Here is a 24,150-nt window from a genome sequence, read left to right on the forward strand (position 1 = left end):
GTATATGTGTATATATATATATATATATATGTGTGTGTATGTATATGTTTATATATATATATATATATATATATATATGTGTGTGTGCGTATATGTGTGTTTATGTATTTATGTATGTATATGTGTATATATATATATGTGTGTGTATGTATATGTTTATATATATATATATATATATGTGTGTGCGTAGATGTGTGTTTATGTATTTATGTATGTATATACATACATATTTACACATATAAACACATTAATAAACATGTATATATATACAGTATATATACACTTTGGAGCCCTTTACAGTTAAATACCTAAAAACTTTAGAAATAAATTTTAATAATGTTTTTTAATGTGTTCTTTACATAGCAGAAATATATATTCCTGTATGTAATCATATAGAAATATATATTTAACAATAATAATAATGTGAAGAACACTGGAATATGAAATGTTCATATCTGTCTTTGGGATTAGCATTTTGGGTTACATTAATCACACAGTAAAACATAATAAAAAAACTAACGCCTAGATTTAGAGTTCTGCGGCCAAAGGGGTGCGTTAGCTACGCGTCCTTTTTTTCCCCCGCACCTTTTAAATACAGCTGGTATTTGGAGTTCACAGAAGGGCTGCGTTAGGCTCCAAAAAGGGAGAGTATAGCATAATGTACCGCCACTGCAACTCTAAATACCAGCGTTGCTTACGGACGCGGCCAGCTTCAAAAACGTGCCCGTGCACGATTTCCCCATAGGAAACAATGGGGCAGTTTGAGCTGAAAAAAACCTAACACCTGCAAAAAAGCAGCGTTCAGCTCCTAACGCAGCCCCATTGTTTCCTATGGGGAAACACTTCCTACGTCTGCACCTAACACTCTAACATGTACCCCGAGTCTAAACACCCCTAACCTTACACTTATTAACCCCTAATATGCCGCCCCCGCTATCGCTGACCCCTGCATATTATTTTTAACCCCTAATCTGCCGCTCCGTACACCGCCGCAACCTACGTTATCCCTATGTACCCCTAATCTTCTGCCCCTAACACCGCCGACCCCTATATTATATTTAATAACCCCTAATCTGCCCCCCCCCCAACGTCGCCACTATCTACCTACAATTATTAACCCCTAATCTGCCGACCGGACCTCACCGCTACTATAATAAATGTATTAACCCCTAATCCGCCTCACTCCCGCCTCAAAAACCCTATAATAAATAGTATTAACCCCTAATCTGCCCTCCCTAACATCGCCGACACCTAACTTCAAGTATTAACCCCTAATCTGCCGACTGGACCTCGCCGCTACTCTAATAACTGTATTAACCCCTAAAGCTAAGTCTAACCCTAACACTAACACCCCCCTAAGTTAAATATAATTTTATTCTAACGAAATAAAATAAATCTTATTAAATAAATTATTCCTATTTAAAGCTAAATACTTACCTGTAAAATAAACCCTAATATAGCTACAATATAACGAATAATTATATTGTAGCTATTTTAGGATTAATATTTATTTTACAGGCAACTTTGTATTTATTTTAACTAGGTACAATAGCTATTAAATAGTTATTAACTATTTAATATCTACCTAGTTAAAATAAATAAAAAATTACCTAACCCAATTAAACTAACACTACACTATCAATAAATAAATTAACTAAACTATCTACAATTATCTACAATTAAATACAAATAAATAAACTAACTAAAGTACAAAAAATAAAAAAAGAACTAAGTTACAAAAAATAAAAAAATAATTTACAAACATTATAAAAATATTACAACAATTTTAAGCTAATTACACCTACTCTAAGCCCCCTAATAAAATAACAAAGCCCCCCAAAATAAAAAAATGCCCTACCCTATTCTAAAATAAAAATTGTAAAGCTCTTTTACCTTACCAGCCCTTAAAAGGGCCTTTTGCGGGGCATGCCCCAAAGAATTCTGCTCTTTTGCCTGTAAAAAAAAAAACATACAATACCCCCCCAACATTACAACCCACCACCCACACACCCCTAATCTAACCCAAACCCCCCTTAAATAATCTAACACTAAGCCCCTGAAGATCTTCCTACCTTATCTTTACCACGCCGGGTATCACTGATCCGTCCAGAAGAGGGTCCGAAGTCGTCATCGTATCCGGCAAGAAGAGCTCCTCCAGAGGGTCCAAAGTCTTCCTCCTATCCGGGCAGAAGAGGACATCCGGACCGGCAGACATCTTGATCCAAGCGGCATCTTCTATCTTCTTCCATCCGGCGTGGAGCGGGTCCATCTTCAAGCAGCCGACGCGGAGCCATCCTTCCTCACCGACGTCCTAAGTCCCAATGAAGGTTCCTTTAAGGGACGTCATCCAAGATGGCGTCCCTCGAATTCCGATTGACTGATCGAATTCTATCAGCCAATCGGAATTAAGGTAGGAATAATCTGATTGGCTGATGGAATCAGCCAATCAGATTGAGCTTGCATTCTATTGGCTGTTCCGATCAGCCAATAGAATGCGAGCTCAATCTGATTGGCTGATTGGATCAGCCAATCCGATTGAACTTCAATCTGATTGGCTGATTCCATCAGCCAATCAGATTATTCCTACCTTAATTCCGATTGGCTGATAGAATCCGATCAGCCAATCGGAATTCGAGGGACGCCATCTTGGATGACGTCCCTTAAAGGAACCTTCATTCGTCGTTAGTCCGTCGGTGAAGAAGGATGGCTCCGCGTCGGCTGCTTGAAGATGGACCCGTTCCGCGCCGGATGGAAGAAGATAGAAGATGCCGCTTGGATCAAGATGTCTGCCGGTCCGGATGTCCTCTTCTGCCCGGATAGGAGGAAGACTTTGGACCCTCTGGAGGAGCTCTTCTTGCCGGATACAATGACGACTTCGGACCCTCTTCTGGACGGATCGGTGATACCCAGCGTGGTGAAGATAAGGTAGGAAGATCTTCATGGGCTTAGTGTTAGGTTTATTTAAGGGGGGTTTGGGTTAGATTAGGGGTATGTGGGTGGTGGGTTGTAATGTTGAGGGGGGGTATTGTATGTTTTTTTTACAGGCAAAAGAGCAGAATTATTTGGGGCATGCCCCGCAAAAGGCCCTTTTAAGGGCTGGTAAGGTAAAAGAGCTTTACAATTTTTATTTTAGAATAGGGTAGGGCATTTTTTTATTTTGGGGGGCTTTGTTATTTTATTAGGGGGCTTAGAGTAGGTGTAATTAGCTTAAAATTGTTGTAATATTTTTATAATGTTTGTAAATTATTTTTTTATTTTTTGTACTTTAGTTAGTGTATTTATTTGTATTTAATTGTAGATAATTGTAGATAGTTTAGTTAATTAATTTATTGATAGTGTAGTGTTAGGTTTAATTGTAATTTAGGTTAGGATTTATTTTACAGGTAATTTTGTATTTATTTTAACTAGATACCTATTAAATAGTTATTAACTATTTAATAGCTATTGTACCTGGTTAAAATAAATACAAAGTTGCCTGTAAAATAAATATAAATCCTAAAATAGCTACAATATAATTATTCGTTATATTGTAGCTATATTAGGGTTTATTTTACAGGTAAGTATTTAGCTTTAAATAGGAATAATTTATTTAATAAGAGTTAATTTATTTCGTTAGATAAAAATTATATTTAACTTAGGGGGGTGTTAGGGTTAGACTTAGCTTTAGTGGTTAATACATTTATTAGAGTAGCGGCGAGGTCCGGTCGGCAGATTAGGGGTTAATACTTGAAGTTAGGTGTCAGCGATGTTAGGGAGGGCAGATTAGGGGTTAATACCATTTATTATAGGTTTTTTGAGGCGGAAGTGAGGCAGATTAGGGGTTAATAACTTTATTATAGTAGCGGTGAGGTCCGGTCGGCAGATTGGGGTTAATAATTGTAGTTAGGTAGCGGCGACGTTGGGGGGGCAGATTAAGGGTTAATAAATATAATATAGGGGTCGGCGATGTTAGGGGCAGCAGATTAGGGGTACATAGGGATAATGTAGGTTGCGGCGGTGTGCGGTCGGCAGATTAGGGGTTAAAAAAATTTAATAGAGTGGCGGCGATGTGGGGGGACCTCGGTTTAGGGGTACAAAGGTAGTTTATGGGTGTTAGTGTACTTTAGAGCACAGTAGTTAAGAGCTTTATGAACCGGCGTTAGCCCAGAAAGCTCTTAACTCCTGGCTTTTCTCTGCGGCTGGAGTTTTGTCGTTAGATTTCTAACGCTCACTTCAGCCAAGACTCTAAATACCGGCGTTAGAAAGATCCCATTGAAAAGATAGGCTACGCAATTGGCATAGGGGGATCTGCGGTATTGAAAAGTCGCGGCTGGAAAGTGAGCGTTAGACCCTTTCCTGACTGACTCCAAATACCAGCGGGCGGCCAAAACCAGCGTTAGGACCCCCTAACGCTGGTTTTGACGGCTAACACAGAACTCTAAATCTAGGCGTAAAATAATAAATATTATTTTTCATGTTTAACATATGTGTATTTATGTGTTCATTTGTGTATATACGTATGTACATGCATACATAAACATATAAATACACATGTACAGATATACACATACATACAGTATATACATATTTAGACATATATATATATATATATATACACACATACATACACACACATTTACATATAAATATAATAGCCCTTTCCAGTCAAATATCTTGTCATTTACCATACAACTTTTTTGTACTTGTTGGGTTAGTACGAGTAAAGGCTATGGCTTAGATTTATCAAGCAGCGGTGAGTAAGAGATTACATCCCCTGCTAGCGGCCGATTGGCCGCAAATGTACAGGGCACAGCATTGCACAAGCATTTCAATGATAAATGCCGACAGCGTATCGGGCGGACATTTAATAAATCTGCCCCCCAGCGTAAAGTTTAAGGGATTAAAAAAGTACATTAAAGGGACAATCTAGTCCAGATTTTTTGCTGTTTAAAAAAATAGATAATCCCTTTATTACCCATTCCCCAGTTCTGCATAACCAACACTGTCATATTAATACACTTATTACCTCTGTGATTACCTTGCATCTAAGCCCTTAGTCCTTGCTATGCTTAACAGCTGCTGAGTGAAATGGTACAAGGGATTCTTTGTTTCAAATGTTTGATGCAAGAGGTTTATGACATTTTGAGGCTCATTTGCATACCCTTACCCAGAATCCCCGGCTACAGTGGAAACACGGACATCTGAGGTTTTCTGTAAACTTTTTGTTTAATCTATGTCTAGGACTGAGCAGCAGAGGGCGCTCTTGTAATAGTTTTGTGAACTTTTTTACCATGTTAAATTCACCTAATAATTATATTCACATTCCTAATACCTAACGCAGATCTGGTGGGTTATTACTGAGAAATTGTCCTGCCCTATAAATAAGAGACAAAACAATTATTGCTAACATTCTGTCATATTTATATTTATTACTGCAGTTTATTAGTAATACTCTTAAAGGGACAGAAAAGAAGAAAAAATTGAAATGTGCATAAATGCATTTCAAGGTCGAAGTAGTTGAAGGGGATACCTAGGTAGCAATATAATACTGACTGTTACAAACTTTTTTTTACAAAGTTATTTTTTATTTGCATGCTTTAACTATATCATGAAAGCATACCTAGGTAGGCTTAGAATTCCAAGATAATGAAGTAAAATGGAAAGCTGTACAAATATCTATGCTCTTACTGAATAAAGAAACACAAATTTTGGGTTTCACGTCCCTTTAAGCTTTTTTGTCAATAAACAGGTCACAAACTGCCACAACACAATACCAGGTTCCATATTATTTAACATTTATGTAATGGCTGATGTACTTTTCCTTATACCCACTGACTGGCAAATGCTGGCCCTAAACTGTATTGTTTATTATTTGTAGTCTCCCTACGACCCAACGGATGATTTTTCCAACTCCAGAGAGCAGGTGGCGCACTACCGCAGAGCCGCAGAGTTGGCACACAGTGAGCACGCAGCACTGCTGGTTAAAAATACCAGCCTGCAGAACGAGGTGAGATATGTCTGAGATAATAATACGAAATACATATCTCAAAGGGTTCATTTTATTCATGTTACATGTTTTAAATAAATGATCATTTTATTAAATCCTTAGTCCTTCATAGTACAGATGGGCAGAGGTTAGAGTTAATATTTAGGGCTAGATTACAAGTGACATGCTATTGTTAGCATGGGACAACATTTGGACTCATCAGGTTAGCTTGGGTGAAGACCAAGGGGCCGATTTATCAATGTCTGTCCGACATGATGCGCTGTAGTGTATCATGTCTGACAGACATCGCTGAATTCTGCTGAACTGCTTGTGCAATGCCCACCCCCTGCAGATTCACGGGCAATCGGCCGCTAGCAGGGGGGTGTCAATCAACCCGATCGTATAGAATGGGGCGGATTCATGTCCGCAGCCTCAGAGGCAGGTTGCTTCATAACTGCTGTTTCCATCAAGCCTGAAGGCTCACACGGAAACAGCGGCATCAGGGGTCATTCGGCCCTTGATAAATCATCCCGAAGTGTAAAGTGCAAGGGTTAAAAAAAAATGTGCACCAAACACAACAAAATACTAAGTGTTACACTTATGTATACAGTTTTTGATAAAATATATTTATAGAAATATCAATAATTTATTTTTATTAGGGTTAAAAGGTATATGGTACATGACAAGGTGTTTGACTGGAAAGGGCTATATTGTATACAGATATGTTTTTATATGCGTGTGTGTATATATATATATATATATATATATATATATATATGTGTGTGTGTATGTGTGTGCATATATGTATATACATGTGTATTTATGTGTATATAAATAAATATAAACCCAATTATACACATATATACATACATTTGTACATTAACACTCAGGAGCAGAAGTATAATACCGCTCAGGAGAAGAAGAGTATTACCACTCAGAAGCAGAAGTATATTACCACTCAGGAGAAGAAGTTAATTACCACTCAGGAGCTAAAGTGTATTACCGCTCAGGAGCAGAAGAGTATTACCGCTAAGGATCAGAAGAGTATTAACGCTCAGGAGCAGAAGAGTATTAATAAACTTCTACTCCTCAGCATTAATACTCTTCTGCTCCTGACCAGTAATAAATTTCTGCCCCTGAGCGTTAATACTCTTCTGCTCCTAAGTGGTAATACTCTTCTGCTCCTGAGCGTTAATCCACTTCTGCTCCTGAGCGGTAATACTCTTCTGCTCCTGAGCAGTAATACTCTTCTGCTCCTGAGCGGTAATACTCTTCTGCTCCTGAGCGGTAATACACTTCTGCTCCTGAGTGGTAATACTCTTCTGCTCCTTAGCAGTATTATACTTCTGCTCCTAAGAGGTAATACTCTTCTGCTCCTGAGCGGTAATACACTTCTGCTTCTGAGCGGTAATACTCTTCTGCTTCTGAGCGGTAATACTCTTCTGCTCCTGAGCGTTAATACACTTCTGCTCCTGAGAGGTAATACTCTTCTGCTCCTGAGCAATAATACTCTTCTGCTCCTGAGCAATAATACTCTTCTGCTCCTGAGCGGTAATACACTTCTGCTCCTGAGAGGTAATACTCTTCTGCTCCTGAGCAATAATACTCTTCTGCTCCTGAGCGTTAATCCACTTCTGCTCCTGAGCGGTAATACTCTTCTGCTCCTGAGCGGTAATACTCTTCTGCTCCTGAGCGGTAATACACTTCTGCTCCTGAGTGGTAATACTCTTCTGCTCCTGAGCAGTATTATACTTCTGCTCCTAAGAGGTAATACTCTTCTGCTCCTGAGCGGTAATACACTTCTGCTTCTGAGCGGTAATACTCTTCTGCTTCTGAGCGGTAATACTCTTCTGCTCCTGAGCGTTAATACACTTCTGCTCCTGAGAGGTAATACTCTTCTGCTTCTGAGCAATAATACTCTTCTGCTCCTGAGCAATAATACTCTTCTGCTCCTGAGCGGTAATACACTTCTGCTCCTGAGAGGTAATACTCTTCTGCTCCTGAGCAATTAAACTCTTCTGCTCCTGAGCAATAATACTCTTCTACTCCTGAGCGGTAATACACTTCTGCTCCTGAGTGGTATTTCTCTTCTGCTCCTTAGCAGTATTGTACTTCTGCTCCTGAGCGGTATTATACTTCTGCTCCTGAGCAGTAATACACTTCTGCTCCTGAGCGGTAATACTCTTCTGCTCCTGAGCAGTAATACTCTTCTGCTCCTGAGCGTTAATACACTTCTGCCCCTGAGCGTTAATACACTTCTGCTCCTGAGCGGTAATACACTTCTGCTCCTGAGCGTTAATACACTTCTGCTCCTGAGAGGTAATACACTTCTGCTCCTGAGCGGTAATACACTTCTGCTCCTGAGTGGTAATACTATGCTGCTCCTGAGCGGTAATACTCTTCTGCTCCTGAGCAGTATTGTACTTCTTCCCCTGAGAGGTAATACTCTTTTGCTCCTGAGAGGTAATACTCAGGAGCTCCTGAGCGGTAATACACTTCTACTCCTGAGTGGTAATACTCTTTTGCTCCTTAGCAGTATTGTATTTCTGCTCCTGAAAGGGTAATACTCATCTGCTGCTGAGCGGTATTATACTTCTGCTCCTGAGCGGTATTATACTTCTGCTCCTGAGCAGTAATACACTTCTCCTCCTGAGCAGTAATACTCTTCTGCTCCTGAGCGGCAATACACTTCTGCTCCTGAGCGGTAATACTCTTCTCCTCCTGAGCGGTAATACACTTCTGCTACTCAGCAAAATACACTTCTGCTCCTCAGCATAATACTCTTCTGCTCCTGAGCGGTAATTCTCTTCTGCTCCTGAGCGGTAATACTCTTCTGCTCCTGAGCGGTAATTCTCTTCTGCTCCTGAGCGGTATTATACTTCTACTCCTGAGCGGTAATACACTTCTGCTCCTGAGCGGTAATACACTTCTGCTCCTGAGCGGTAATACACTTCTGCTCCTGAGCAGTAATATTCTTCTCCTCCTGAGCAGTAATACACTTCTGCTACTCAGCATAATACACTTCTGCTCCTCAGCATAATACTCTTCTGCTCCTGAGCAGTAATACACTTCTGTTGCTGAGTGGTAATACTCTTCTGTTCCTATGCGGTAATACACTTCTGCTCCTGAGCGGTAATAATCTACTGTTCCTGTGCGGTAATATACTTCTGCTCCTGAGCGGTATTATACTTCTGCTCCTGAGCGGTAATATACTTCTGCTCCTGTTCGGTAATACTCTTCTGCTCCTGTTCGGTAATACTCTTCTGCTCCTGAGCGGTAATACACTTCTGCTCCTGAGCGGTATTATACTTCTGCACCTGAGCGGTAATACACTTCTGCACCTGAGCGGTAATACTCTTCTGCTCCTGAGCGGTATTATACTTCTGCTCCTGAGCGGTAATTCTCTTCTGTTCCTGAGCGGTATTATACTTCTGCTCCTGAGCGGTAATACTCTTCTCCTCCTGAGCGGTAATACACTTCTGCTACTCAGCATAATACACTTCTGCTCCTCAGCATAATACTCTTCTGCTCCTGAGCAGTAATACACTTCTGTTGCTGAGTGGTAATACTCTTCTGTTCCTATGCGGTAATACACTTCTGCTCCTGAGCGGTAATAATCTACTGTTCCTGTGCGGTAATATACTTCTGCTCCTGAGCGGTAATACACTTCTGCTCCTGTGCGGTAATACTCTTCTGCTCCTGAGAGGTAATACTCTTCTGCTCCTGAGCGGTAATACACTTCTGCTCCTGAGCGGTATTATAGTTCTGCACCTGAGCGGTAATACACTTCTGCTCCTGAGCGGTATTACACTTCTGCACCTGAGCGGTAATACACTTCTGCTCCTGAGCGGTAATACACTTCTGCTTCTGAGCGGTATTATACTTCTGCTTCTGAGCAGTAATATTCTTCTCCTCCTGAGCAGTAATACACTTCTGCTACTCAGCATAATACACTTCTGCTCCTCAGCATAATACTCTTCTGCTCCTGAGCAGTAATACACTTCTGCTGCTGAGTGGTAATACTCTTCTGTTCCTATGCGGTAATACACTTCTGCTCCTGAGCGGTAATAATCTTCTGTTCCTGTGCTGTAATATACTTCTGCTCCTGAGCGGTATTATACTTCTGCTCCTGAGCGGTAATACACTTCTGTTTCTGAGCGGTAATAATCTTCTGTTCTTGTGCGGTAATACACTTCTGCTCCTGTGCGGTATTATACTTCTGCTCCTGAGCGGTAATACACTTCTGCTCCTGAGCGGTAATACACTTCTGCTCCTGTGCGGTAATACACTTCTGCTCCTGAGCGGTAATACACTTCTGCTCCTGAGCGGTAATACACTTCTGCTCCTGTGCGGTAATACACTTCTGCTCCTGAGCGGTAATACACTTCTGCTCCTGTGCGGTAATACTCTTCTGCTCCTGAGCGGTAATACACTTCTGCTCCTGTGCGGTAATACACTTCTGCTCCTGAGCGGTATTACACTTCTGCACCTGAGCGGTAATACACTTCTGCTCCTGAGCGGTAATACACTTCTGCTTCTGAGCGGTATTATACTTCTGCTTCTGAGCAGTAATATTCTTCTCCTCCTGAGCAGTAATACACTTCTGCTACTCAGCATAATACACTTCTGCTCCTCAGCATAATACTCTTCTGCTCCTGAGCAGTAATACACTTCTGCTGCTGAGTGGTAATACTCTTCTGTTCCTATGCGGTAATACACTTCTGCTCCTGAGCGGTAATAATCTTCTGTTCCTGTGCTGTAATATACTTCTGCTCCTGAGCGGTAATACACTTCTGTTTCTGAGCGGTAATAATCTTCTGTTCTTGTGCGGTAATACACTTCTGCTCCTGTGCGGTATTATACTTCTGCTCCTGAGCGGTAATACACTTCTGCTCCTGAGCGGTAATACACTTCTGCTCCTGTGCGGTAATACACTTCTGCTCCTGAGCGGTAATACACTTCTGCTCCTGAGCGGTAATACACTTCTGCTCCTGAGCGGTAATACACTTCTGCTCCTGAGCGGTAATACACTTCTGCTCCTGTGCGGTAATACACTTCTGCTCCTGAGCGGTAATACACTTCTGCTCCTGAGCGGTAATACACTTCTGCTCCTGAGCGGTAATACACTTCTGCTCCTGAGCGGTAATACACTTCTGCTCCTGAGCGGTAATACACTTCTGCTCCTGAGCGGTATTATACTTCTGCTCCTGAGCGGTAATACACTTCTGCTCCTGTGCGGTAATACACTTCTGCTCCTGAGCGGTAATACACTTCTGCTCCTGTGCGGTAATAATCTTCTGCTCCTGTGCGGTAATACACTTCTGCTCCTGTGCGGTAATACACTTCTGCTCCTGTGCGGTAATACACTTCTGCTCCTGTGCGGTAATACACTTCTGCTCCTGAGCGGTATTATACTTCTGCTCCTGAGCGGTAATACACTTCTGCTCCTGTGCGGTAATACACTTCTGCTCCTGAGCGGTAATACACTTCTGCTCCTGTGCGGTAATACACTTCTGCTCCTGTGCGGTAATACACTTCTGCTCCTGAGCGGTAATACACCTCTGCTGCTGTGCGGTAATACACTTCTGCTCCTGAGCGGTAATACACTTCTGCTCCTGTGCGGTAATACACTTCTGCTCCTGAGCGGTAATACACTTCTGCTCCTGAGCGGTAATACACTTCTGCTCCTGTGCGGTAATACACTTCTGCTCCTGAGCGGTAATACACTTCTGCTCCTGAGAGGTAATACACTTCTGCTCCTGAGCGGTAATACACTTCTGCTCCTGTGCGGTAATACACTTCTGCTCCTGAGCGGTAATACACTTCTGCTCCTGAGCGGTAATACACTTCTGCTCCTGTGCGGTAATACACTTCTGCTCCTGAGCGGTATTATACTTCTGCTCCTGAGCGGTAATACACTTCTGTTTCTGAGCGGTAATAATCTTCTGTTCTTGTGCGGTAATATACTTCTGCTCCTGTGCGGTAATATACTTCTGCTCCTGAGCGTTAATACTCTTCTGCTCCTGAGCGGTAATACACTTCTGCTCCTGAGCGGTAATACACTTCTGCTCCTGTTGCTTTTTAAAATAAAAAAGTAGCATTTTTTTTGTTTAATAATAACACCAAGCAGTTTTAAGGGCTTAAAGTTTGTGGGTGTGGGGTGCCTTTACATTGCGGTCTATGGGGACTGTGTTATTGCTTTAAATATATATGTATATGCTTTTATACATACATATTTATGTGCTAATAATTGTATATACACATATAAACACATAAATATATATGTATATGCTTTTATACATACATATTTATGTGCTAATAGTTGTATATACACATATAAACACATAAATATATATGTATATCAGCATTGGCTCACCAGGTTAGTTTAACTAACTCCCAGTAGTGAATTGCTGGCTTTACAGGGGTAAAATACCGTTATATGCAAACAAAAGTATAATAAAACATTTGAGTATTTTCTTTTTGAACTGGTATGCCCCTTTAATTGTGTATATATATATACTGAATACATAAAAAATACTTTATTATCCCTTTTATTCTATAAATCCTGTTTTGATACCAGTTAAAGGGACACCGAAGCCAATTTTTTTTCTTTCTTGATTCAGATAGAGCATGACATTTTAAGCAACTTTCTAATTTACTCCTATTATCACATTTTTTTCATTCTCTTGGCATCTTTATTTGAAATGCAAGAATGTAAGTTTAGATGCCGGCCCATTTTTGGTGAACAACCTGGGTTGTCCTTGCTGATTGGTGGATAGATTCATCCACCAATAAAAAAAGTGCTGTGCAGAGTCTGAACCCAAAAAATAGCTCAGATGCCTTCTTTTTCAAATAAAGATAGCAAGAGAACAAAGTCAAAATGATAATAGGAGTAAATTAGAAAGTTGCTTAAAATTGCATGCTCTATCTGAATCACGAAAGAAAAAATTTGGGTTCAGTGTCCCTTTAAAGATTGTTATCATTCAAAGTAAACAATTCCACCCCTTTTTTCTTGTGTTCTGGGCTATTCTGTACATGTAACGTATATAGTTTAGTTTATTTGAACCTATATATACTGATCACAATAACAGGATAATAATCTGCGATCCCAGGACACACTAACAATAAATTTACATGAATACATAAACACATTACTACTGCTGTATTTAACGGACATCCCCTCTTGCCTGACAGCAGCGCCAGCATACGCGCATGTGAAGTGCAAACAGGCAAATCTGCATAAAGATATCATGTAATATGAGTAATATTTCCGTAGCTTCAGCAGCTAGTTCCAGTTGATGGCGCAAGACTGCAAGAGTGCGGCCTCTAATAGGTGCAATTTCTCGCAATAACAAAATGTTCCTGACCTTTTGCTGATCATACAGCACATGTACTTTACCTTCGTCAAGTAAAATCAAATTTAGTATTCTTCCTCCCCTCTGAAAAAAGCAATTACCTAACACAACCTCCCCAAAATACACTCAGTAGAGCACCCAGTTTAAGGGCGTAACGGCTGCTTTATATTCTGGGTCTATTTGTAGCTTTTTTCCCTCACAACTTCAGTACAAACTGAGCTTTATTAGTTCCCCGTCCTTTGGAAGCTACGTGATAATGTGATTGTGTGTTGTTTATGTAACAAACCTGAGATTTAATGACAGTAAAACGTATTTTGTTTTGTAAATAGTTCTTACTTGTTATTGTGAATTCATTAGCAGCAGCATTTCTAGAAAGGAATTGTAATATAGCCAGTTTTGTATTGCAGTTTTTAATCCATTTTTTCTGCCAATGTTAAAGGAACAGTAATCAAACTGAGAGATTAACATAATAGGCTAAATTACAAGAGGAGCGCTATCAATAGAGCAGGGTGCGTTATGTTTTGTGCTCATTAAGTTTATAAGCTCTCAAGCGCAACAGAAACAAAGGTTAGATCTCTGCCAGTGCCACTTTTTGTGTGCAGCACCATTTAACCCCTACTTAATCCTGAGGTCACCTGCAACAGCCCTACCTGCTAGCTGGCTGCTGCCCCCCCTTAGATACAGATGCCAGGAACTGGTCATTGCACTCCTGTTACAGGTGATGAGGTAAAGGGACAGTAAAGTCATAATTAGACATTCATGATTCACATAGAGCATACAATTTTAAACAACTTTCAAATTCACTTCTATTATATAATTTGCTTCCTTCTCTTGTTTTCCTTTGCTGAAGGGTTTATTTTGTAAGCTCAGGAGCAGCAAAATACCTAGGTTCTAGCTGCTGATTGGTGGCTGCATATATATATATATATATATATGTATATATATACACAGTATAGCACAGAACTACATGAAATTGTACTAGTTGCACACACTTGGCTTAGCAATTGATCGATATTTGACATGAATTTTACTGCGCGACCCCATAGAACTCTATTATGTGAGGGATTTAGCTCATTCGCACTATCTGACATGCAGCGCGCCCTAGACTAACGCTCAATATCAGTGCAAAATAGCACCAATTTTTTTGTGCTCCACTTATGTAAAGTAAAACAACTTTGCAATACACTTTTGATATTTATTTTGCCCTCTTTACCTGTAATGTAAGTCTGACAACTGACAGGGGTACATGACGGTTTCCTAATTCTGCAAAACAATGTGGGGGGGGGGGGAGGTTGCTAACATAATGACTGTGGCTAAACTTGTCTTCTCTAATAAGGTGATAATAAATCTCACACATTTTTAAAGTTACCAGTGTGTTAGATGATTGCCAAACTGCAGACAAATCTTTTAATTGCAAGGTTTTTCACTGTCCCATTAAGTTTTAAGCGCTTTCCATATAGAGGCTCCAAAATTTGGATTCCATGGCATTTTTTTGTTTGTTTTTTTAAAGTTCTATATTTCTTTACAGTTGTGCTAGACAATATTGTGCCATATCTGTGACAGTTTATGAGTCACAAAGCCCAGGTTCCGAATCACTGATTTTTATTACATTTTACCTGTTAAGTTACTGTCATTACATATGGTATTTTTGCACTTTTTGTTCATTGGCTTTTAGAAACTAAAGCAATTAAACCTTTCAGGATAATCAGAATTTTGTAGCTCACGAACGAAACTGACGCTTTTGGCTTTATTAGGAAACCGTTTGACTTTGCCAAGTTATTCAGGAACTTCCATAAAATGTTCTTGTATTTAATCAGATTTTGGTGGTAAAGCCAGAGAAGTTATTGGGGCTGAGGTTGCTGGTTTGGGCAGACAAGGTCACAATTAGGATTTTTGGGTGGGTCACAGTGGTACCTAAATAATATAGGTCAGGAGCTATAGGGAAGCATCTGTAAAGTAGGGAGCTTGTGTTTATACAGTGTCCTTAGGGGTACCCAGGGCATAGCATTGATTTCTGTGTTTTATGTCTCTTCAGGTTTCTGATCTGAAGAACAGGCTGGCAGCAAAAGAAGTTCTCCAACAAGAAATGAAAGGAGATTTAGACAAGTACAAAGAGGGCAACGCGCGCCAGTCTGCGCAGATCCAGTCCTTGAAAGAGCATATAAGGGAAATGGATCAGATGAGTCTTTCTGTGAGTGGTGGGAAAGCAGAACAAAATGCTGAGATGTATTCTCTGAAGAGAGATAATAAAGACCTGCACGGGAGGGTCAGAGAGCTGGAAAACCGACTCGGGTAAGTTCAGCTGCCATCAAGGGAGCGATTCACTTCTCTGGATCATGTGACCAGCCAGACAGGCGCCTCTGTTAGACCTAGAAACCATGTGACTATCCTGATTTGGTATCAAAATACTATGGTCCTAGCACATTATTGTTCCACCTTTATTAGCTTATTTATAGGTATTGGTGGGGCACCAGGTGCTGTTGTGTAACAGTTGTACATTTATTTCCGTCACGCCACTGAGTAATCTGTGTAATAAAATCAGTGGCCATTTTAGATTTAAAAAATGGCTGATATGTGCTTATCACACATACAAAAAAACACTTACGGGCCTATTCTAAAATATTCGCCGCTATAGACATGTTTTTCCACTCCAGTGGTGAGATGTCTCCCATAGAAATAATGAGAACTCTCTGCTGTGTGAAAGTTTGCAATGGAGGACAGAGAACACAGGGAGATGTTTACTTTAGCATAAGGCCTAATACAAAACAAATGATGCTGTTTTCAGTGCACATTAAAATCGCTATTATTTTCAAATGCAGAGGTTAGAACTGTAGGGCAAAAATGTTTACAGAATTACACTGGGATTTGAGAAACAATTTCATATACACCAATGGAATAGCCATGTTCAGCTCATTTACAATAAAAACAATCAATTACGTTTTGTATTTTGTACGTATAAGTACAAATTTCTATGGGCTAGTCCGTTTGGATACCATTGACAAAGGCTCCTGTGAGAGCCGAAACGTTTGGTTTCTTGCCTTTCATCACTATTAAAATGGATTTAAAACCTGCTGTGCCTGCTGTGTGGAGTTTCTGGGTCCATGGGAATCATCACGTTTATATTTCCAATGGCATGTAGAGTGCACGAATACATTCTAATTACTAGTGGGAAAGAACAACCTGTTAAGTATCACTCCTACTTCCCATAACCCCACAGTCATTCATCAGAAGGATGTTCGAAGATGGTGTCTGAAGATGTTAATCCTTTAATGGGTTCTTTTCCCTGCAAGCAAAGCTTGGGGCTATGCTGTGTCCATGTAATACTCTTTAGTAAGAATAATGGTGGCTTTTAGCAGTTAGAAGACGGCGAGGTAGTCCCTGCTTACCTTCTAACATGTATGCTACCCCTCTATAGAAAACCAGGGTTGGTTACTGTGTTTTTCTTTTTCTACAGGTCCCTGTCAGAGGTCGGCTGAGTCTGTCATACCTGTGTTGCTGTACCTGCCCTGCAACCGATCCACAAGGTAAGTGCTTTTGCCATCTGGGTGAGAAGGATACAGCACTTAAGTAGTTAATATATGTGGACCAGGGACTCACTTTATTTATCTCTTCATATTTGGGATATGCACTGAGGGGCAATAGTGGCTGGACACTGCTAAAGGGGATTTATTAATTATAAAGGCTAATAGATATCCTTTTAATAGAGGCACTTGATAGTGTACTGGCTCTTGAGGGGTTAATCTGTATTGTGGAACTGTACCTGAGAACGGGTTGGAATCTACACTGGTCTCAGGAATTTTGGGGGTCATTTTTATTAATGGCATGGTGTTTAATGCGATACTGTTGAGGAGCTAAAGATGCCAGTATTTTTGTGTGAAACTATAGCGCTGCTTATTCGCGCACTTTTTCTCTTGTGTCGCAGTTAGTTTGATCTGCAGTCACATGACCTCCTGGCTGTTTCCTCATATTGCTCTGAGATAGACTCAGCTACGCAGCTCCTGGTCCTCACTTAAGTTTGCTCTCTAGGTGGCGTTACCGGTGTTTCTTGGCTATTCCGGTCTGCAGAGGACTGTTTTCCATATCTCATGGTCGGAAATCACTTGCTGGTTATCCGGAGTGGTGAGTCACCTCAGCAGAGCTGAGGTTTATAGCGGTGCCTACTTAGGTTTAGAAATCTTGGTCTACGGATGTAACATCCAAGTCCAAACTTCTGTCTTTACCTTTTAAGAGCAAGACTTTATTTGGTCCTGGTCTACAGAGATCATTTCCCGAAGTTACTGGTGGAAAGGGAGCTTTCCTACCTCAGGACAAGAAAGTTAGTCCTAAGGGTCGCCAGAATTCTAATTTTCGTTCCTTTCGCAACTTCAAGGGACAAAAGCCTTCCTCCTCCTCTTCCAAGACGGAGCATTCCAGGACTTGATGGAAGTCTAGTCAACCTTGGAATAAAGGAAAACAATCCAAGAAACCTTCCTCTAAGTCAGCATGAAGGGGCCACTCCCGATCCAGTCTTGGATCAAGTAGGGGGCAGGCTGTCCTTCTTTCAACAGGCTTGGATCCGCAATGTCCCAGATACTTGGGCTGTGGAAGTAGTCTCCCAGGGATACAGGATAGGGTTCAAGTCTTGTCCCCCCAGGGGCAGATTTTCCTGGTCACGGTTATCTGTAATCCAGGTGAAGAGAGAGGCCTTCTTAAACTGCGTAAAGGATCTATCTTCTCTGGAAGTGATTGTACCAGTTCCTTTGACGGAACAGGGTCAAGGATTCTATTCAAACCTTTTCGTGGTTACCAAGAAAGAGGTAACTGGTCGACCCATATTGGACCTCAAGTGTCTCAACAAATTTCTCAAGGTTCCCTCCTTCAAAATGGAAACTATACGTTACATTCTACCCTTGGTTCAGTAGGGTCAGTTTATGACTACCATAGAGCTAAAGGACGCTTATCTTCATGTTCCTATTCACAGGGAACATCACCAGTTCCTGCGGTTTGCCTTTCTAGACAAACACTTCCAATTTGTTGCCCTTCCCTTCAGCATTGCCACAGCTCCTCTGATCTTTACAAAGGTTCTAGGGGCCAATTTGGTCAGATCTCAAGGGATTGCATACCTGGACGATATCTTTGTTCAGGCGCCATATTTTCATTTAGCAAAATCCCATACAGACTCGCTGTTGTCTATTCTACATTCCCATGGGTGGAATTACTTCTGGAGAAGAGTTCCCTAGTGCCAGAAAATGTCAGAAAATCCAAAATTCTTGCTTCTTGTCTTTCACTTCAGTCCTCTATCCGTCCATCAGTGGCTCAGTGTATGGCGGTAAGTGGTCTAATGGTTGCTTCTATAGACATTATTCCTTTTGCCCGTTTCATCTGAGACCTCTGCAGTTATACATGCTCAGACAATGGAACAGAGACCACTCAGACCTTTCTCAGAGGATAGTTCTGGACTTCATGATGAGAGACTATCTATCCTGGTGGATTTCCCAGGACCATCTGTCTCAGGGCACATGCTTCCTGAGACCATCCTGGGAGACTGTGACCACAGGTGCCAGCCTGTTGGGCTGGGGAGCAGTTTGGGGTTCTTCAAAGGCTCAAGGTCTTTGGACTCGAGAGGAGTCTTCTCTCCCAATAAATATCCTAGAGTTGAGTGCAATCTTCAATGGTCTAGCATCTTGGCTTCAACTGTGTTTGGTTTGGTTTATCAAGTTCCAGTCGGACAACATCACCTTGGTGGCGTATATGAAGGAGGTGACTCACATTCTCCATTGGGCGGAGTCTCACGATTGTCACCTCTCTGCCATCCACATCCCAGGGTTGGACAAATGGGAAGCGGTTATATAAGCAGGTAGGCAAACCTTTCATCCAGGGGAGTGGGCCCTTTATCCGGATGTGTTATCGATGATAACCCGCAGGTGAGGGGTTCCGGAGTTGGATCTGATAGTGTCTTGTCTAAACGCCAAGCTCCCAAGGTACGGGTCAAGATCAAGAGATGCGCAAGCTTCGTTCTCGTGTACCCGTTTCCTCCATTTGCCTTCCTTCCTCGAGTAATTGCTTGTATCAAACAGGAGAGGGTCTCATTGATTCCAAGAGCCCCTGCCTGGCCTCGCAGAATTTGGTTTGCAGATCTGGTGAAGATGTCATCTCTTCCCCCTTGGAGGTTGCCTTTGAGGAAGGGCCTTCTACTTCAGGGTCCATTCCTCCACCCACATCTAGATTCTCTAAAGCTGACTTCTTGGAGATTGAACACTTAGTTTTGTCTAGGCATGGTTTTTCTGAGAAGGTCATTGATACCATGCTTCAGGCTCGTAAATCAGTTACTCGCAAGATTTACCATAAGGTATGGCGTAAATACCTTTATTGGTGCAAATCGAAGGGTTTCTCTTGGAGTCGGGTGAGGGTTCCCCGCATTTTGTCTTTTCTTCAGTATGGCCTGGAGAAAGGTTTATCAGTCAGTACGCTGAAGGGTCAGATCTCTGCACTGTCTATTCTTTTGCATAACCGTCTGGCAGATCTGCCAGATGTTCAATCTTTTGTTCAGGCCTTGGTCAGAATCAGGCCTATGTTTAAACCTGTTGCTCCTCCTTGGAGCCTTAACCTTGCTCTTAAAGTTTTGTAGCAGGCTCTGTTTGAGCCTATGCATCTGGTTGATATTATGTTGTTATCTAGGAAACTTTTGTTTCTCCTTGCTATTTCTTCTGCTCGCAGAGTTTCTGAGCTTTCGGCTCTGCAGTGTGATTTCCCTTACCTTATTTTTCATGCGGATAAGGTGGTCCTTCGTACTAAGTTGGCATTTCTTCCCAAGGTAGTGTTGAATCGCAACGTCAATCAGGAAATTGTTGTTCCTTTGTTTTGTCCTAATCCTTCTTCTCAGAAGGAACGCCTGTTGCATAATCTGGATGTTGTACGTTCTCTAAAATGTACAATCTACAAGCAACTAAAGATTTTTGGCAATCTATGCCCTGTTCGTTGTTTTCTCTGGTAAGCGTAGGGCTCATTCCACTAGGGCTGCCTCTTCTTCCTGGGCTTTTAAAAATGAAGCTTCTGTGGAACAAATCCGCAAGGCAGCCACTTGGTCCTTGTTGCATACCTTTTCCAAATTCTACAAATTTGATACTTTTGCCTCAGCTGAGGCTTCTTTTAAGTTCTTCAAGCGGTGGTGCCTTCTGTTTAGGTCCGCCTGTCTTGTTCTCCTGCCCTTCCATTCTGTGTCCTCTAGCTTGGGTATTGGTTCCCACTAATAAATAGAATGGATTTGTGGACTCTCCATGCCACTGGTGGGAGTGGGGTGTTAGAAAAAAAAAACGCACTGAAAAGTGCCTTTACATTGCAGTCTATGGGAACTGTTTATTCAACCACAATGTACACATATTAACACATAAATAACAAAATGTATGCTTACCTGATAAATTATTTTATTTCCTGGCATGCAGAGTCCACGACCCTCCCTTAATTTGATTTAAGACAGCTTCTCTTTCCATATTCCTTCGGCTGAATGGCTGGGGGCTTATGGTAAGTAGGAGTGATACTTAAAGGGACACGAAACCCACATTTTTTCTTTCTTGATTTAGAAAGAGCATACAATTATAAACAACTTTCTAATTTACTTTTATTATCTATTTTGCTTCATTATCTTAATATTCTTTGCTGAAAAGCATATCTAGATATGCTTAGTAGCTGCTGATTGGTAGCTGCACATAGATGCCTCCTGTAATTGGTTCACCGTGTGCATTGCTATTTCTTCATTAAAGTATATCTAAAGAATGAAGCAAATTAGATAATGTTGTTTAAAATTTTATTCTCTACCTTAATCATGAGAGAAAATGTTTGAGTATAGTGTCCCTTTAACAGCTTTACTAGGGTGTTCTTTGTCTCCTCCTGGTGGCTAGAAGTTGAATTCCCACTAGTAATTAGAATGGATTTGTGGACTCTCCATGCCAGGAAAGAAAATAATTTATCAGGTAAGCATACATTTTGTTATTTATGTGTTAATATGCACTCCCACCAGCTTTAAAGCCCTGAAACTGCCTAGTACAGTTTTTTTTATTTTAAAAAATGTTTTACTTTTTTTTTTTTAAATAAAAAATCTATAATGCCTTCTATTTTGGGGGGCATTTGGGTCACTTTTTAGATAATTAACCAGAGATCCAATCTCTGGTTAATTTTCGGTGCGCTAATTGTTACTGCAAGCTCGAGTAGCAATAACCAGCCACTTGTAATGGCTGGTTAATTAATACACGTTCGCAAACGGGCACATTTTGTCAGTTTGCGGGCACAATTATTTAGCTCTCCACTTGTAATCTAGCCCTAAGTGTTTTTTTGCGCATCCAGTGTACTTACGTTGATGCACCTTAACAATCCACTTTGTCCTGTGTATGTTTGTGTGAATGGTTCAATTATTAGTTTTGTAAGATTTTTAAATTAAGATTTTAATTGTGCAGTTCACTCCCCTTAGCGAGACACCATGTTTTCAGGGTAAAAAGTGGCTTTATAGAATTGTACCAGGGAAATAGAAGTACTGGCAGCATCTTATAGAATCTCTCCGGCACAGAGACCTTTTTAGAATTGAGCCCTTAGTGACAGCAAACAAAGGAAAAAGATGTCTTGTACTCAAACAATAACCATAGAACAGCTGACTTACACCTAGATTACAAGTTTTGCGCTATAGAGGGTGCGAAACGAACGCAACAAAAGTTTCTAAAAAGCCGCCTTGTGCGTGCGAAATGGTGGTGATGAGCTCCATACCGGACAAAATCCAAGGGCTGTTTTGACGTGCTCTTGCACGCTTTCTCCATAGACATCAATGGGGAGAGAGTGTTAGAAAAAAAACTAACACTTGAAGAGCGGAATGGCGATCGCCGTAACGCAACCCCATTGATGTCTATGGGGGGAAAAAAGTTTCATTTAAACCCAACAGCCTAATATAAACCCCAAGTCTAAACACCCCTAATCTGCCGCCCCCGACATCGCCGACACCTAAATAAAGTTATTAACCCCTAATCTGCCACCCCCGACCTCGCCGATACCTAAATAAAGTTATTAACCCCTAATCTGCCGCTCTCGACATCGCCGCCACTAATAAAAGTTATTAACCCCTATTCCCCCGCACCCCAAACGTTGCCGCCACTATAATAAAGCTATTAACCCCTATTCCGCCGCTCCCGGGCACCACCGCCACTAAATAAAGTGATTAACCTCTAAACCTCTGGCCTCCCGATCACCGCCACTAAATAAACCTATTAACCCCTAAACCGCCAGCCCCCCACATCGCAAAAAAATAAATTAATCTATTAACACCTAAACCTATCACCCCCTAACTTTATTTTAAAAATACAATATCCCTATCTTAAAATAAATAAAAACTTACCTGTGAAAAATGTAAGTTTAAATTAGCAAGTAACCTAACATACGCCTAGATTTAGAGTTCTGTGGTAGCCGTCAAAAGCAGCATTAATGGCTCCTAACGCTGCTTTTGGCCGCCCGCTTGTATTTAGAGTCGTGTAGGTAAAGGTCTAACGCTCACTTTCAAGCCGCGACTTTTCCATACCGCAGATCCCCTTACCCCAATTGCGTATCCTATCTTTTCAATGGGATCTTCCTAACGCCGGTATTTAGAGTCTTGGCTGAAGTGAGCGGTAGACCCTCTACCGACAAGACTCCAGCCGCAAAAAAAAGTCAGTAGTTAAGAGCTTTATGGGCTAACGCCGGTTTATAAAGCTCTTAACTACTGTGCTATAAAGTACACTAACACCCATAAACTACCTATGTACCCCTAAACCGAGGTCCCCCCACATCGCCGCCACTATAATAATTTTTTTAACCCCTAATCTGCCGACCGCACACCGCCGCAACCTACATTATCCCTATGAACCCCTAATCTGCTGCCCCTAACATCGCCGACACCTACATAATATTTATTAACCCCTAATCTGCCCCCCCAACGTTGCCGCTACCTAACTACACTTATTAACCCCTAATCTGCCGACCGGACCTCGCCGCTACTCTAATAAATGTTTTAACCCCTAAACCGCCGCACTCCCGTCTCGCAAACCCTATAATAAATAGTATTAACCCCTAATCTGCCCTCCCCAACGTCGCCGCCACCTAACTTCAAGTATTAACCCCTAATCTGCCGACCGGACCTTGCCGCTACTCTAATAAATGTATTAACCCCTAAAGCTAAGTCTAACCCTAAGCCTAACACCCCCCTAAATTAAATATAATTTTAATCTAACGAAATAAATTAAATCTTATTAACTAAAGTATTCCTATTTAAAACTAAATACTTACCTGTAAAATAAACCCTAATATAGCTACAATATAACGAATAATTATTTTGTAGCTATTTTAGGATTTATATTTATTTTACAGGCAACTTTGTATTTATTTTAACTAGGTACAATAGCTATTAAATAGTTATTAACTATTTAATAGCTACCTAGTTAAAATAATTACAAAATTACCTGTTAAATAAATCCTAACCTAAGTTACAATTAAACCTAACACTACACTATCAATAAATTAATTAAATAAATTACCTAAAATTACATACAATTAAATAAACTAAACTAAATTACAAAAAAAACAAAACACTAAATTACAAAAAATAAAAAAGATTACAAGAATATTAGGCTAATTACACCTACTCTAAGCCCCCTAATAAAATAAAAAAGCCCCCCAAAATAATAAAGGTCCCTACTCTATTCTAAATTAAAAAGTAACCAGCTCTTTTACCAGCCCTTAAAATGGCTTTTTGCGGGGCATGCCCCAAAGTAATCAGCTCTTTTGGCTTTAAAATACAACCCCCCGCCAACATTAAAACCCACCACCCACATACCCCTA

The 24,150-nt window shown here is 40.8% G+C and overlaps 1 protein-coding gene across 1 annotated transcript in view; it reads left to right on the forward strand.

The window, feature by feature from the left end:
• The window catches only part of LOC128635989 (coiled-coil domain-containing protein 170-like), a 214,938-nt gene that overhangs the window by 92,023 nt on the left and 98,765 nt on the right, over positions 1-24,150 (forward strand). Inside the window, exons 4-5 of the mRNA XM_053689065.1 lie at positions 5,858-5,986; positions 15,356-15,612. Of these exons, the coding sequence (XP_053545040.1) occupies positions 5,858-5,986; positions 15,356-15,612 (386 nt within the window). The remainder of the gene's footprint in view (positions 1-5,857; positions 5,987-15,355; positions 15,613-24,150) is intronic.

The sequence above is a fragment of the Bombina bombina genome, chromosome 1, assembly GCF_027579735.1.
Source record: "Bombina bombina isolate aBomBom1 chromosome 1, aBomBom1.pri, whole genome shotgun sequence".
Taxonomy (NCBI): Eukaryota; Metazoa; Chordata; class Amphibia; order Anura; family Bombinatoridae; genus Bombina; species Bombina bombina.